The 18,192-nt window shown below is 30.6% G+C and overlaps 3 protein-coding genes across 3 annotated transcripts; 2 read left to right on the top strand and 1 right to left on the bottom strand.

Moving 5' to 3' along the window:
• Positions 1 to 4,604: 4,604 nt before the first annotated feature.
• On the top strand, positions 4,605 to 5,397 carry LOC128390021 (uncharacterized). Its single transcript, XM_053349691.1, has 2 exons — positions 4,605 to 4,978; positions 5,061 to 5,397. The coding sequence occupies exons 1-2, from the start codon at positions 4,674 to 4,676 to the stop codon at positions 5,272 to 5,274; spliced, it is 519 nt and encodes a 172-aa protein (XP_053205666.1). The 5' UTR covers positions 4,605 to 4,673; the 3' UTR covers positions 5,275 to 5,397.
• A 1,006-nt stretch (positions 5,398 to 6,403) lies between these two features.
• On the bottom strand, positions 6,404 to 7,659 carry LOC128390350 (NAD-dependent protein deacylase Sirt4-like). The gene has a single exon (XM_053350068.1). It carries the CDS (start codon positions 7,467 to 7,469, stop codon positions 6,459 to 6,461), a length of 1,011 nt encoding a protein of 336 aa, XP_053206043.1. The 5' UTR covers positions 7,470 to 7,659; the 3' UTR covers positions 6,404 to 6,458.
• A 4,787-nt stretch (positions 7,660 to 12,446) lies between these two features.
• LOC128390341 (acetylcholinesterase-1-like) lies at positions 12,447 to 14,754 on the top strand. Its single transcript, XM_053350056.1, has one exon. The coding sequence runs from the start codon at positions 12,501 to 12,503 to the stop codon at positions 14,346 to 14,348; it is 1,848 nt and encodes a 615-aa protein (XP_053206031.1). The 5' UTR covers positions 12,447 to 12,500; the 3' UTR covers positions 14,349 to 14,754.
• Positions 14,755 to 18,192: the final 3,438 nt, after the last annotated feature.

Here is an 18,192-nt window from a genome sequence, read left to right as displayed (position 1 = left end):
AATAAGGAGTTACAATTAACTTAATTGTGATAAAAATTTAAATATAATAACAAAGATTTTATAGTGATTAAGGTTAAATTGTTATCGATTGATTTCCTTAAACAAAAATTAATCCTTTAATTGTAATATTATCATACAACTTCAATTAATCTCAATTTTGAATACTAATCAATTAATCAATCATGAATAGATTATTGCATTTTAATTGTTGATTTAAAGGCCTTCAGTTAGAGTTAATTGTCATCACCTTCATAATCAAATTGTTACAATTAACAATCGTATTTACATTGAATCACTTATACATGATTTGAAAATATCTTCAATTAGAACACAATTAATAATCTTATCCATTTTAATCATTTACAATTAAATTTTATTGTGAAAAAAAAGTTGATTATTATTTAATCATTTACCGTTTGATCAACTAATTGTAAAGAAATATTTTTCTTTAATTGTGATTGTAATGAATTATAAGAAATTAACGAAATAATTTAAATTGTAACGATTGAAAGTTGATTAAGTTCTCAGAAGTTTTCATTGGAAATCAGATACAAATTAAATTGCGCTTTTTGATAGTTGATTAAACTTTTTTCTCGTTTTAACAATTAAATTAATTTTCTTAATTTTGTTTACTTTTCCTTACGATAATAATAATGACAAAAAAATGTAATTGGTACATTTAATCAACAATCAAACTAACTAACCAAGGCTACAGTTGATTAATGAAATCCAATATTGACCAAGGTTAACAATTACAATTAGTTGATTAGTTAAATGATTACAATAAGCAAATTGGACATGCAAGCTTAGTAAATTAACTTAATTAACTGTTACATTGATCTAATTTAGTTAGGATTTTTTTTCCTTCTAATTATAATTCTGACTAGTTAATTAATAATAGAGTTACAAAAATTAACTAATCGTTACTCCAACAATCAAAAAGTTATCATGTAAATTATTTTGAACAATTAGTTATTTAATTTGAAACTTTTTTTATTAGTAAATCAATTGAATCATCAACAGATAATCAACTAATTGTAATATTTTCCTACTTGTCTTTGGATGATAATTGTTACTACAACGATAAAGATAATTAATTAGGTATAAATACAAGATTTAGATGTGAACAATTTAATTTTCAATCTACTTTCCTTTGACAATTAAAGTTAATTGTTGTCATCGCCGTTTGATGATCAAGGCATATTATTATAACTTAATTGTAGGTTGGTTGGAGGAAATCAAATCACTAATTGTTTAACATTCAAAACGATTAAGACTAATCATCCTCAAATGAACAACTTGATATGTAAAAAAGTTAACAATTAACTAACCAACTATTTAATTGGATCAAAAATAGAGGTCAATTTATTGAAGACAATTAAAATTAATACACAGAATTCAAAATATAACCAAGAACAAGCAAATAGATCACTTTTAATTGTGCTTCTAATTTTCCAGCTAATTCAACAATCAGACATTTGAATCAAATCATTTAATCATTAACAATTTACTCTTGATTTGACCAACTAAACTCGGTAATGATTAAGTTTTTTGTTCAAATTACAATCTAATATTATTATCGTCAATACTTAATTGTTAACTAACTATAAACTAATTGACCAAATTTGATATTTTTTTTTTACTATTATTACAAGAAACTGAATTAAAAGTAATTGTTACACTTCAAATTGTTTGGTAAATTGTAAGCTTAAATTGTCATCATGATATTTACCAGGCCTAAGATTAATTGTGATCAATTTTCTAATTCATGATTGTAAATAAATTGTTAACTTGACAATCAACAGAACCATAAATACAGTTAATTTTAATCATCGTTTTTAAATTCATTTTAACAACAATTAATAATGGACAAAAAAAAAAGTTTTATCACAATTAACTCAATACCATCATTGACAATTAACTTAACAATGTGACCTGAAAATTAATTAATAAGATTACCAAAACAATCAGACATCTTCCCAATCTAACAGTAGCAATTAAATGAAAACAAACTAAAACATAACAATTAATTATTCAAATCCATAAATTGAAAGTAAACGACATCACCAAATTGTAACAATTAGCAAAGTTAATGTCGCAAGAATCACTATCATCATTAACATCAAACTAATTGTGTTAATTAGTGGAAAAAAGGTAAGAGGAGAGGGAAAACAAATTGATTACAATTAGAGTAACAATTAAAACCATCAAAATGAATTAATAATTAGAAGTGTAAAAATCATCAATGATAAGTTAATGTTTCGTCTGGAGGTCAGTTTGTTGCAGAAACACAATTAACTTAATCATAAAGGTTGACAATTGAAACTTTAACTCAATTAACTGATTGTTGACTGTGATCTTAATGATTATGATTAGAAAGTAAAAGAAGATGATAAAAATAATTTATTATCATAAAATCACATATCCGATTAATTGTATCAGTCTAATTGTTGATTTGTTTAATTTGCTAATCAGCTTCACAATTAGCACTTTGTTTTGTTTTTAATTTTTTATCATTTTGTTAATTGCTGGTTATTATTATAAGTCCATCATTTTTGGCTATCAATTAATCAATTGCCATTTGAGACTCAATTGATTGTATTTGATTTGATTAGTATCATGTTTATCAATTACTTTCCTGTTGATTTGATTGCTTGATCAGCTCTTGATTGTTTTTAACCATTAAATCAACAACCTAATTATTATTTTTACTACTTTTTGATATTATTTTTAGTTTAATTGGGACTTTTACATTATGATTATCAATGGTTGATCTGTTTCGTTGATGACAATTAAGACTGACAATTTAATTATGTTTCCGATTTTAAAATCTTGGTCAATTTATCATCCCTAATTTGTGGTTAAGTTAATTGTTTCGTCAACAATTAAATGCTTTCTGACTTTCAAAAAAAAAGTTAATTGTGTTTGTGATGATTTTGGTAATTGTGAAAAAAATGATTGGGAAATGATTAACATTTAAATTGTAATTACCTGTTAGCTATTCTGGTTAGTTAACGAATTAGCAATTGGTATTATAGTAAATTATTGGATTTGCAACAATCAGTTGATTGTTATCAACTACCCAACAGCAAAGGTGACAATCAATTATCAGGTCATTAGTTGATTATGATTGGTAACACTTTTTGATTAATGCGTAATTAATTGTAATTGGATGGTAAATGTGGTGACAATTAATCGAGGAAAGGATACTAATCAAGAAATTAGTGATTAACTAATAGTTACAGCCAAAGATATGGTGAATGAGTGAGAGTAGGAGAGTTTAAAGTGAATATAATTAACAGTTAATTAATGATCAGTAGATTAGTTAAACTTTAAATTACTATTTGAGCTTAAAAATTTAGCTTGATTGTGAAAATTGAAGGTAACCAACAATCAGAATTTAAGTTTGATATGATTTAGATTATTCAAATGCTTAAGTTACTCGTAGCTATCTAATTGTTAGCGATTTCATTTCAAATCAACTGATTGACGATGAGCTTGAAAATTGATTCAGTTTGATAATCAAACTTTCATGGGAAAATTGATTCTTTCATTACAACTAATTGTTTGCCCAAATATCTAATATTGAACTTTTGGTAAATTACAAACTGACAGGTAAGTTAATGATTAAACATCATCAATCAATAATTAATCACGTTGATTGTTTGTCTATCTAATAAGAAATAGTTTACAGTTGATTGAATTTTTCCTGTTACAATTTGATTCACCAAACAGAATCAAATTAAATTACTTTTCAAGATCAATTGTCGGTCAAGAAATTCACAGAAAAAAATTGACCATGTTGACCGTTATAGTAAATTGGTTACCAATTTAATTGTTCTATGATGATTAACTAAGAAAATAGTGGTAAAGAAAAAACTTTTTCGAGCAACAAAAAACAAACATTTGAGTTCATTCCCATAAATAATCAACTTACAATTAAAGATCAATAGTGATGACACTGATCAAATATCTATGCTAAATTGTCAATCGGAAAACTTTCATGATTAAAGGATCGTTTACTTGTTATAACACGTGAGAAAACTTACTTTTTGTACCAAACATCTCTGGTGAATGATTAAATATTCATTTCAACTTAAGCCCATTTCCGCTTTAACTAGTTCCGGATCCTCACTTACAAGTATCGCCATTATAAAGCGATATTATTTGAAAATAAAGTTAATATTATATAATACATGCATTTAATCATTTGAAGATAATCATGGTACAGTATTAGCGGAAAATATTATTAATATTATACAGCCGTGAAAATTGAGTTTGTGCTTTTTATTTTATTCATTTGAGAATCTTGATTGATAAAACCAAATTAATAGATACAAATGTAGAGTTGGTAGTGTTAAATTTATCTAATCAATCGTTTTGATTAAGCTAATTTTTGCCAAAGGTGCGCAAATGATTTGAAAAAAGCACAAACTCAATTTTCACGACTGTATGTAATTGAGTTTGTCGATCAATCGATTGAATAAACATGATTTATCATTTGTTTAAACTTTATAACGAATTATTTACTTTTAATCAATTAACTTTCTATGAATAATTTACCAGAACAGTTTTGTATAAAAGGAAATTTTAAATCGCCATTTCGAGCATTCAAATCTATCATCTCTAGTTATATAAATTGTTCTTCAAATTTTCATTCAGAATTTACTAAAATGAATTTCTTACAAGTGAGTTTCATCTACATGTACTTCATATCAGTGATAACTGTTTTCTCATTAATCAATGTAAGTGAATGTTTAGAGAATGATCCTAAATTTCAGTTTTTAAACTTCACACCCTTTAGTACTCTTAATGATCAAAATCAGCAAGGTCCCGTAAATTTGGTTCAAGATCAACTCTCTGTTTTATCTCCTGGTGGAAATCCAACAGAAAGATCTCAACTACGATTGAACTCTGAGACTGGTGCTCCTATTTCACCAGATTTTATGCAGAGATATTGGAATATAACTGGTAAAAGGTTAGCTTATCTTTTTTTCTTACTTCTGTCTTTGTGATTTTCTTATCTCTAAATTTCAGTTTTTAAACTACACACCCTTTAGTACTCGTACATTTAGTAATGGTCAAAATAAGCAAGGTCCCGTAAATTTGGTTCAAGGTCAAATCTCTGTTTTACCTCCTGGTGGATATCCAGAAGGAGGATCTCAACCACGATTGGACTCTGAGACTGGTGCTCCTATTTCACCAGATTTTATGCAGAGATATTGGAGTTTGTATAATGCTTATTTGTCTAAAAATAGTAAAAAGTCTACCTAAGTTAAGTGTATTTAATTGCTATTAAATCAGTTAGTAGCTTATAAGGTCTATTATAATAATAACAATCGTACTGACAATTTATTATGAACAGTGTTTTCCATTTGAATTCACCTTCTTTTGCTTATAAAAAAATGATTTGGAAAAGAATTGACATCCCTTGGGAGATTAAGAGATTAACCTTTTATTTTCACGTTCGCGTTAACATGTTTCTCGTTTCGGAAAAACGAGGTTTGCAGGTTTGTATTAAAGATAATCAGAACTGATTGTCCAGATTAAAACCGAAAATTTTTCAAAATTATTACTATCGGAACAGCTGAAATATCGTTAATAGATGTCACAGAGATCTGATAAGAATATCAGACCATATTGTTATATTAAATCAATATAAATTTCAATCAACGTTATTCGAGAACATTTTGGACTGGAAAGGTTTAATTCTAAGTTTGAACTGACACTTGGACGAATATGCGTTTCGATTGAGCAAAAATACACTTTATTGTGAAAAATGACTAAATTTAGTTAGCAATAATTTATCAATAACCTGTGGGGATAAATTTTGAGACTTTTTGTTTTAATTTCAATATTTAGAAAACTTCTTGTGTTAATTTCGTGAAAATCGTGATTATGATTTTTCATTACTTCATGAAGACTCGTGCGAAATTTTATTCATTTTGACCGAGATTTTTGACCACGAATTAATATCAAAGTTGAGGGAAAAAAATTTGAAAAATGATTACATGTTATCTCTATGTGAGTCTTAACAATGGGTTAGATAGGAATTTTTCAATTTTAGTAAAGGGGAAAAAATTGAATTTTCGTTTTCGATTATCTCTTTGCGGACTATCGATAAAAACGCGCCAACACTGAATTAATATCAAATTTTCAAGCGGATTCTTAAAAATCTTTTTTTTTATCAAAATCTGAGAATCCACTGACAAGATATTAAAAAATATCTATAGTTGGAATGGATATGATTGAGTTTTTAGGTTCCATCTTCGTAATTACAGTTGTAAATGTTTTCTCTGAATATTCAAGTTAAAATGTTACTGATGGGATAAAGCATACGAATATTTAATAGATGATTCGTTAATTGTTGCTAAGAACATCAGAATCGTTGATTAACAAAAAATTAAAATTTTGTCAACAAAATTTAATTATTCATCTCAATTTGTTCGTGAATAATATCAATTTATTTTCAAATCAACTAAAGGTAATAATTGACCTGCTCGTCTTTTGATGATTGTTACATTCGGTAATTTATCAGCTCTTGATGTTCCAATATTGATCAACATGATTGGAAGTGATCGCTCACTTGCAGCGATTAAGTAACGATAAGCAGAGTAAACTTGAAGAGATGAACCAATAACTAATAGAGAATCGGAAATGTCCAATTTACGATAAATATATTCAACACGATCCTTAGGTACAGTGTCACCGAAAAAGATGATATCAGGTTTAAGAATTCCAGAACAATTTGGACAACAAGGAATTTTAAAATTCTTCTCGAATTGTTCATCTAAATCAACATCTCCATCAGGTCTTACGGTTCGAAGATCGTCGATCTTTAGGTCAACTAATTGTGGATTATATTGGTGTAGAATCTCTTGAAAAATATGTCGACTAATTTGAAAGTCACAATTTGACGTTCGACTGTTTAAACATTTGACCGTAAATCCCGAACCATGAAGTTCAGTTACTCTTAATGAACCAGATTTTTGGTGAAGTTGATCAACATTTTGAGTGACAATCCAATGGATACGATTTTGTCTCTCCCATTTGGATAACAATAAATGACCAGCATTTGGACGGATACGAGAAAAGTTATCAAAACCAATATAATTTCTGGCCCAATATCGACGACGAACCGATTGATCAGTAATAAATTCCTGATATTGAATCGGTTTATGATTGGATCGAGCATAAAGTCCAACCTTTGCCGATCGATAATCAGGAACACCACTTTCTGTTGATATTCCAGCTCCAGTTATCACCATGATACTTGAATTTTCCCTCATGAATTCAGTTACTCTTTTAACATCATCACTTTCAACCGGTTCATGTTCAGGTACGAAATTGGGATGATAATCAGGATCAAATGAACCAATTAAACTGCTAAACAAAAGCCTTTGTAAGGGAACGACATTCGATGCCAGGTAATAATTAACAGAGATTAATTTAGAATAACAATTAAACATTATCACAGTTAAACTATTGATAAAATACTTTGAATCTAATCCATGATCAGCTAAAATTGCAAACTTAATTTACTGGCAGAGTTAAAACAGTAATTAAGCTCATCGAATCCATGAAACCAAGAAATTCACTTAATTGATTAAAATGGTAAATCGTTAAAAACATTATTGTAACAATATTATTGTTGAGTGTATTTTAAATGGCATTTTAATCAACCACAAAATCAGCTGATGAATGAAAATAAACCAGAAAAGCGCCAAATACAATTAACAAGTTCGAACTGTATTTTCTTTTAGATAATATTCCTTACGCTGAGCCACCAATGGGCGATGTAAGATTTCGTAAGCCTAAACCTTTTAGAACAAAGTTCGATGGTGTTTACAATGCGACTTATTTTCGTCCCGCTTGTAGTCAAAAATTGGGGGACGAAGCGTCGGAAAATCTTGGTGGCGTTTCTTTCAGCGAGGATTGTCTTCATTTGAATATTTGGGTTCCTCAATCAGATCACACTCATCGATTTGATCGACATTCTAATCGTCATCGACCATTAAAACCCGTTCTGTTTTACTCTTTTGCTTCAGCTTTTCATAAATCTTCACCCAATCGAGGTGAATATTTATCATCAGTCGGTGACATAATTGTTGTCACACCAAACTACAGAATCGGATTTCTCGGATTCGCCTGTTGTGGTCAAGGAGATGATGATATGCCAGGTAATCTTGGACTTTACGATCTTATACTGGCCTTAACAGTTGATGTTTCAATTGCAAAGACAAGATTAATTACCGAAAAAGTTAACTGTTCAAAAGTTAATCACAATAATCAATCTTCATCTGAAGTTGATGTACTAACTAAGGATGAGGTTAATTGTCTCCGTAATTTAGACAATTTAACAGCAGTCTTTAAATTACAAGATTCAGAGGAAATTATTTCAATCGGTGAAAGTATTAAGAATGGACTGATTCCAGTTTATGGTGATAAACTCGTTCCATCATCACCAGAATTTACCAAGATCAAGAATCAATTGATAATCAACTGTGAATTAAAAGGTACCCAATCAGATATAAATGGTCTCAATTAAAATTTATGATTAACCAATTGACAACTGATAATGAAGAGTAAATGTACATGTAATGTAAGTTACCTTCAGTTGACTGTTTTTGCTCGACTACAAAGCTCATTTCATTTGTCGTAATGAACTTTTTCGAATCAAGATTCAGGGAAATTGGTTATCTAAATACAAATTAAGTCAGTTAAATCAATCAAATTAACCAAATGAATTTCAATTTCAATGTTGTTTCTAGGTAGAGGAAAGTGGGACTGATTAAAGCTCCATACTCAGGCTCTCAGCCTGAGAGCTTTTTGGACATTTGCCGATTTAAAGCTAAACTGTATCGTGATCATTTATAAACTTTTAGAGAACGAGCGAAGATTCTGTTAATAGTAGACAAATTTTTCAGCCTACGATTTTAGGCTATGTCACCTTGAGAAATTAGATCAAAAAAGAAATACCTTACAAGGATGCGTTTACTGTTCAATTAATTTGTTACCTGCAAATAATTAAATATTGTTTCTATTGCAAATATTATCTCATTAGAATAGAGGTACATTTAATTAATTTAGGATACGGAACCTCTTACTAACGGAAATTAACTTTATTTGCACTTCATAGAATTGTCTTATTACTTCTGAAACAACAAGCCGTCCCAACGGGTATTCGAAATCGATTCGATCCCAACGAAATTCAAATTACTGCTTTGCAGGGACTCTAATTGTTATGATGCGTTCTTTATTTATTTTGGAAAAATTTAATGGTACAAGTGCACATCTTAAAATGACAATCTTCTTTGCAATAACTGCAGTGAGATGCTTTTGTATAATGAAAATGAACAAGCCCACCCCTCAAGAACAATTGTGGATTAAGTTTATCGATAGTTTTGTATATTTGTTCAAATGTACCAGTGCTGTTCTGGTAACCGAAATTTACCTGACGCACTAAAATTAACTAAACTTAAATCATCTATTAAGTTGACATTTACCGAGAAATTAGTATGTAAACAGTTAATCCAAGTTAATTTTATGGTTCCCTTTTTAGTCAATTGTTGTTATTTGAACAAAAATAAATAATCATTTGATGTGATTATCCATCAAGTTAACAGCAATCAACAGAGAAACAATTTACCCAAGTTTATTACATGATTGCCTTTTTAGAGAATTTTAACATTTGAACAAACATGAATAATCATTTGATGTTTTTGTTTAACATTTTGCTTGTTTAGTTTTATCAAATTCACTCAACTTATGATGTATATTTGATCATTCACCAGAAACTTTTGAGTATAAAAGGTGAGCTTTCAAACGTCAAATTATCAGTTCAATTCTCTGTCATCTCTAGTAAATTGTTTTCTTCTTATTTAATTGTTATTCAGTGAAAGAAAATCTAATAATAATGAAAGTCTTCCAATTTTCAAGATTCATCTTTATCGTGATGATTGTAACTATTTCCATGGGGATTAGAAAAAGTGAAGGTTCTTCTATTGATAACAGTCGAAGCCGTCGCTCATGTGGTGATGGTAGTGGTGCTTCTGCCAGTGTTTGTCCTCAAGGCCCAGTTCCAGTTCCCGCTCCAGTTCCAGTTCGATCATGTGGTGATGGTAGTGGTGCTTCTGCCAGTGTTTGTCCTCAAGGCCCAGTTCCAGTTCCAGCTCCAGTTCCAGTTCGATCATGTGGTGATGGTAGTGGTACTTCTGCCAGTGTTTGTCCTCGAATTCAAGCTCCAACACCCGGTTCAGAATCTCCTCCGAATGAAAAATCTGGCGATCTTGGGAACTCTCCAACCGCCACCAGTGGCACAGGCCTGCCTCTTCGTTATCCGCAGCCAAAAAACACAAACTAGCTGCTCAATGGCATCCGCAGTTCAGTCTAGTTCAGAAGATCCACTGCGTAAATGAATCGATCGTTACTAAACATTGTAAAATTAATGATTGAAATTAAAGAAGCAAATTGATACAATATTTACATGTAATGATATTTTATTCCCTTAAATCGCGGTCCAAACATTGAACAAGAAATCTTGTGAGTAACAAAAAAGCCGCTGAGTCGCTGCTGCAAACTTTTATCCAAGCATCACCAGAATCTTCCAATAGCTTAAAACTAAAAAGCTAAAAGAGTTAGAAATAGTATTGACTTTAAGATTCATTCACAATCATAGTAGACACATTTCGTGGTTTTTATTGGCAGATCAATTTCCGTATCTAATTTTCAACAATATTATCCACACAGTTAAAAAGCTATAACATTACAGTTAAAAAAAGTTTATTGATTTACTGACGCAGTAATTTGGTTCAATTTCATCGACAATTTTAAGTCTTGAATGAAGACACTCTGTAGATGAAAGCATCAAATAATGTGAGCTCGAAAAACAGAGTAAAACAACAAGAACTACATGGAAGTTGATCCGCAGCTGTCAGCCTGAGAGCTTTTTCGGACATTTGCCGATTTGTTCGCTCTGAGCTGATCTTAAAATGGACATTTGCCGATTTAAAGCTAAACTGTATCGTGATCATTTCTAAACTTTTAGAGAACAAGAGAAGATTCTGTTAAGAGTAGAAAAATTTTTCAGCCTACGATTTTAGTCTATGTCACCTTGAGATATTAGATAAAAAAATATATTGATAATCGATTGTGAATAAAATACTAATTATTAATACTTAAAGCAATTGAAAAGCAAGAAAAACCAGAAATTACACCAATAAACTAACTTCTCCCGATCAACTTTTCTATGCTAACCTATTGATGTACATTGATTTTAATCAAACCAAATCCAGTCCCGATAACTTCTGGCCCAATATCGACGACGAACCGATTGACCAGTAAGAAATTCCCGATATTGAATCGGTTTATGATTGGATCGAGCATAAAGTCCAACCTTTGCCGATCGATAATCAGGAACACCACTTTCTGTTGATATTCCAGCTCCAGTTATCACCATGATACTTGAGGGAACGACTTTTGATGCCAGGTAATAATTAACAGAGATTAATTTAGAATAACAATTAAACATTATCACAGTTAAACTATTGATAAAATACTTTGAATCTAATCCATGATCAGCTAAAATTGCAAACTTAATTTACTGGCAGAGTTAAAACAGTAATTAAGCTCATCAAATCCATGAAACCAAGACATTCACTTAATTGATTAAAATGGTAAATCGTTGAAAACATTATTGTAACAATATTATTGTTGAGTGTATTTTAAATGGCATTTTAATCAACAACAAAATCAGCTGATGGATGAAAATAAATCAGAAAAGCGCCAAATACAATTAACAAGTTCGAACTGTATTTTCATCGACCTTTAAAACCCGTTCTGTTTTACTCTTTTGCTTCAGCTTTTCATAAATCTTCACCCGCTCGACCAAATTATCGGATCGGATTTCTTGGTTTCGCCTGTTGTGGCCAAGGAAATGATGATATGCCAGGTAATCTTGGACTTTACGATCTTATACTGGCCTTAAAATGGACGCGAGAAAACATCAAACATTTCGGTGGTGATTCGTTTTCTATTAGATAATAAATGATTAGAATTAATTAAATTGAATCATGAAAATGACATATAGCTCAATAGATACAATTAAATGGGTGATTTCAATGATCATTGATGAGCTAATGGACACTCGAGATATGAAGTTGGTCTTAAACTGGACATTTGCCGATTTAAGGCTAAACTGTATCGTGATCATTTCTAAACTTTTTCTTTTTATTTTTCGAAATTTAAAATGAACTTTTTTTGGTTCATAATAAAGAGAAATAAAAATTAACACGATTTTTGTTTTCTTTGTCATAAATTTTCTCAGGTACAAGGTGTATCTTGACCGTTCCCTATCAAGTTCCTGTGGACTTGTGAAAGTTAGAGGTTTGGCCTTGAAGAAGAAACCAGTTTCTGTTGATTGGGTTACTTGTTTTTTTCTAGTCTGTTGTTCAAAAGATTAACTAGAAAATATTACAATCTATCTTACCTTTCAGGTAAAAATGATACTAACAAGTATTGGTCAGTCATTTACTCATCAGTTGTTGTGTCTGGTTTTCATCATCAACTTTAGTTTGACCTTTTGCTTTCAAAGTGATTACCATAGAGATCAACATGATAAACCAAACGGTGATGATAATGATGACCAGTTGGTTGCTATTGAAAATGGTTTGGTCAAGGGAAAATTGGAAACGATCCTTGACCGTAAAGTGACCAGTTACCTTGGTATTCCTTACGCTGAGCCACCAGTGGGCGATGGAAGATTTCGTAAGCCTAAACCTTTTAGAACAAAGTTCGATGGTGTTTACAATGCGACTTATTTTCGTCCCGCTTGTAGTCAAAAATTGGGGGACGAAGCACCGGAAAATCTTGGTGGCGTTTCTTTCAGCGAGGATTGTCTTCATTTGAATATTTGGGTGCCTCAATCAGATCACACTCATCGATTTGATCGACATTCTAATCGTCATCGACCATTAAAACCCGTTCTGTTTTACTCTTTTGCTTCAGCTTTTCATAAATCTTCACCCGCTCGACCAAACAATCGAGGTGAATATTTATCATCGGTCGGTGACATAATTGTTGTCACACCAAACTACAGGATCGGATTTCTCGGATTCGCCTGTTGTGGTCAAGATGATGATGATATGCCAGGTAATCTTGGACTTTACGATCTTATACTGGCCTTAAAATGGACGCGAGAAAACATCAAACATTTCGGTGGTGATCCAGAAGCGATAACACTTTCAGGTTCATCGGCTGGAGGAATGTTATCAATTCTGTTGCTTCAATCAGGCCAAATTCCCGACTCATGGATAAATAATATCTTCATTATGAGCGGAATACCAGCCAATGAGGTGACCATTGATTCAGTTGATGTTTCAATTGCAAAGACAAGATTAATTGCTGAAAAAGTTAACTGTTCAAAAGTTGCTCATAATAATCAATCTTCATCGGAAGTTGCTCCATTAACTAAGGATGAGGTTAATTGTCTACGTGATTTAGATAATTTAACAGCAGTCTTCAAATTACAAGATTCAGAGGAAATTATTTCAATCGGTGAAAGTATTAAGAATGGACTGATTCCCGTTTATGGTGATAAACTCGTTCCATCATCACCAGAATTTACCTTCGACCGAGGATTCAAATTAAATCATATTAATCATAAGTCGTTCGTTATTGGTAATGTTGAAAATGAGGGCTATTGGAAAAGTGACTTTTGGCCTTCGAGTAAAACGGAAGCTTTCGGGTTACTGTTACCTAAGTTGAGATCAATGTTGAAAACGGATTCGATTGAAACGATCAAGCGACTTAATCAAACAATTGATTTCTACTTTAACTCAATTGACGAGAAGGACGATTACATGATTAATAAAGCGATCAACCAATTTTACTCTGATTGGGCCTTCATATGTCCATCGATTGGTTATGGTCAACATTTAGCTACCCAAGGTAATCTTGTCCATTTCTACTTGTTCAATTATGTCCCGCGAAGTTATTCAACGTCGAATGAGCGTCCATTTGGTGCTACTCATGGAGATGATTCCAGGCTATTTTTTGGTCATCCTTTTCGTGACCTTTATAACTACGACCATCATGATAGATTGGTGAGCCGAAGATTGATGGAAATATATTCAGATTTCGTTAAGAATCGACGACTTTTTTGGCCTCCGATTTTAACCAATAAGTTTGGTAAAGTTAAACCTTTGAGGTGGAAAATAAATGGTCACTTTGATGATAAGGTAGACATCGATATTGTGCATTCAGCCGATCACTGTGATTGGATGAATAAGCTAAGAAATTATAAATTGTATGAGAAATTAGATCAAGATTCAATTGATAATCAATTGTGAATTAAAAGGTATCCTATCAGATATAAATTAAGACAATTAAATCGAAAATTTTCTGTACTCTAATTTTGAATGACTTTAAGTTCCCATTGATCTAATAGAATGTTATATGTAATTTTTGAATGGCAAAGCTTTATTTTTACGGAAAAAGAAAATTAAATGATCAAATTAGTACACAATATGTTGAGTTTCACTTACAGTAGTGATTTCACTTAGATTTTATTGTTTTTGCCCTATTGGGCGATTAGAGGAGCTTAATGGCGCTCTTCTAGACCAAATTACAAATTTTGTTTACAACATTTTGAATTGGGGGGTTTACAATTTTTCAGTTGGGTAGGCAAGCCAGGATTGAACCCGTGTCATCGTGGACTAGAGCCTACGACACTAACCTCTTGGCCAGCAACTCACTTAGAGCAACAACAAATTCATAGTCTCCCCCTAGCGGATTAGTTTCATTAGGCTTGGAAAAGGTAAAAGGTTAGTTCACCTTTTTTATAAGAAATTAACCTTTTTGGCTATGTAGAGGGCGCTGAAATTTGCTCTAAGTGAAATCACTACTGTATATCAACTTATAATCTTTGCATCAACGTTTTCTGCATACAATAATAGTATTACAATTTAGTTGATAGTAAAAGGAGCTGAATGAATATCTACAGGGACAATCATCTATCAACTAATTTGTTAATTGAAGTATAAATAAAGTTTAGTGACAAAAATCAAATAAAGGCACTCGTGGAGGGGAAATTGTTTGCAAAAGGTATCGTGAACAAATTAAGCTTGAAATTTATTCAAATGATTAACAGAATTAAATCATTTCAAATTCGGAATAATATTTAATCAAACTTTTAATTAAATATTTGAATATGTAAAAGCATTATCAGTGTTCAAATTCATTACTGACTCACTAAAATCAAACAAACTGGATCAACTATCTAGTTGAATTTTACCAAGAAATTAACTGAAAACAATTAACCCAAGTTGATTATATGGCCTCTTTTTAATCAGTTATTGAAACATTTGAACAAATAATCAATAATCATCTGATGGATTTGTTTAACAATTAACTTGATTAGTTTGATAAAATTCCCTCAATTCATGATGAATATTTAATCATTCACCAGAATTTTTGAGCATAAAAGGTGAGCTTTCAAACGTTAAACTATCAGTTCAATTCGTTTTCATCTCTAGTAAATTGTTATCTTTGTGTTTAATTGCAATTCAGTGAAAGAAAACCTGACAATAATGGAAGTCTTCCAATTTTCAAGTTTCATCTTTACCGTGGTGATTGTAACTATTTCCATGGGGATTGGAAAACTGACGCATACCAATATCAGCAAGGTAAGTGTTTAGATGGTTCAGGATCAAGAAATACTCAAGATCCTACTCGAAAAAAAGTTTCTTCTCAAAATGAATTCATTATCCAAATAATTTAAATATTACATTATTGTAAAATGAAAAACAAATTTTCACTTGTCTCTAGTATTAATAATTAGAGGAAACTTTTAACCGAAAACAATAGATATTTATTTTCAATACAAAGATATGAATTGACATTTAGAAAAACTTTTTGATCCTTGAGACTAATTCATTCTAATTTAACTGTATATTTATAATCAAGGTTCTGGCTTGGGTCCGGCACCCTATAGACCCTCGAGTGCTGATGAGGCAGAATATCGTGAAAAATATAATCCTAGATCTAGAAAACCAGAAGATCCGAGTTATATTCTTCTTAGGAAAGCTAAAATGTTCCTTGATGGTGTAAATGTAATCGTAAATAAAACTAAACCTGCAGCAACCCGTCTTACTAACGTTATCCAAAATGATCCTGATAGAGTCTTCGAGACCCTTTTTTCTGAAAATACCACGCTATTGCCGTATAGCGTTTGTCAATTATTGGCTAGTGATGGTGAAGATATGGACTATAATTATCTTCAGAAACTTAGAGAAGACTGTTCAGAATTAGTCGACTCATTTTACGAAATTCGTAGGGATATTGATGATGAATAAAATACTTGAAACCTTGTATTAATGACAATACTGAATCATTTCATAGAAAGTGGTTATACAATCGTGAAAAATGAGTTTAGAATGATTTTTTAATCATTCTCGCAGCTATTGACCAAAATTAATTAATAATCTTTATCATCACTGATAACACTTAGTTGGTTCACCTATTGATTAAAATTATCTTCAAAGATTTTACTGTTTAATCAGTCAGTTTTAGGTTATGAGAAAAGACCCTGTAACAATAGCACATTTATAAATTTCATTGATTTAAGTGACCTTAATTATTTTCTAAATGTTGATTAATATTTATCTATGAAAGAAAAAACTGGATAAATTGCTATAAAAAAGTTATTAGAATTTAAAGGCTGAAGGGTCCAGTCAAATCACCCTGTAATTAGACGAACCTTTTAACCGAAAACAATAGATATTTATTTTCAATACAAAGATATGAATGATTTAGAAGAAACTTTTTTGTTCCGTTCGAGTCTAAAGTTTAGACTAATTTATTCTAATTTGACTGTATATTTATAATCAGGTTCAAAATTACCTACTTTTTCACCTGATGATAACTCGGAGACTGCAAGATATTATCGAGAATTTATACTACCAAAACCACAAGATCCACTTTTTGTATTTCTTATGGAAGCTAAATCGTTCCTCGACTGTCTCAATGCAATCGCAAATAAAACTATAGTTGGTACAACAAATTTCGCGCTCGCTATCGTTAATCGTACTGATAAAGCTATCGCGTCTTTCCGTAATGATTACCGCCCGTTTTCACTATCTTACAGAATTTGTAATGTCTTGCATTATATTGCTTACAATTTCGATATAAAAAAATGTTCTGATGCTATCAACTCATTAACTCATGTTAATAATTTACAAAATTATTCAGTCATTACACAAATACTTAATCATTTCATGTAAAATGGTTATTCGAATACTCCTAATTAAAGGATTAAATCAATTGTACTATTCGGTTGAAAATTATGTCAATCTTTAATTAACGTGGTAATCAATTACATGAATCAAATAGATAATCTAATAATTATTTTTACCTCTCTTAATTTATTTGCACTTTAGCGCCAATGACTTAATATTTTGCTTGCAGGGGATAAAACTTTTTTTGGTTTAAAAGCGCACCTGTAGATGGCGACTCGAGCTCAATTTGAGATGTTTAACAATTAATTATCAACAATAAGTTAATTGCTGATCAATTGTAAAGACTAGATTATTAAATTTTTGGATCCATTTCATAAACTGGTTAATAACCAAGTTGCTTATAACCATCAAGTTTTAATAAAATTTACAAAAGTTACAAAAGGGTAAATTAAATTATGAGTATATAGACTAGTATGTTGACCATTGGTCAATTGGTATTTCATAATAAATATAATATGAATAACTTTCTCATTGTGATTTCATTCCAATTCCTCACCTACTATCCTGATCTAAAATGTGATAAAATGATTCTTATTAATCTTGATTATTCAATATTATCAATAAATGACCAATGATCTTGAGAATGGCCAAGCAAACAATAATATCATAGTGTAGGAACTTAATTCATATTAATAGTAATTGATATTAATGATTAAACTCAATCTCCTCTGTTTTTTGATTAACCTTTAATCATGCTAATCAAATTAACAGTTATCACAAATCAGTTGATTGTATTTATTTATGTCAAATAAGGTGACTAAAGAAAATTTTTTCATTGTTAGTTGATTGTTATTACAATTAATCAATTCAATTTTCCTATTTAAGTGAATATAACATTTAATTAAACAATACCGGTGATTAACTTGATCTTGGTTAGATATATTCACTGGTATTATAA

This window comes from Panonychus citri, unplaced genomic scaffold (genome assembly GCF_014898815.1).
Source record: "Panonychus citri isolate SS breed McGregor unplaced genomic scaffold, ASM1489881v1 Contig00011, whole genome shotgun sequence".
Classification (NCBI taxonomy): Eukaryota; Metazoa; Arthropoda; class Arachnida; order Trombidiformes; family Tetranychidae; genus Panonychus; species Panonychus citri.
This window is presented reverse-complemented; position numbering and strand designations above follow the sequence as displayed.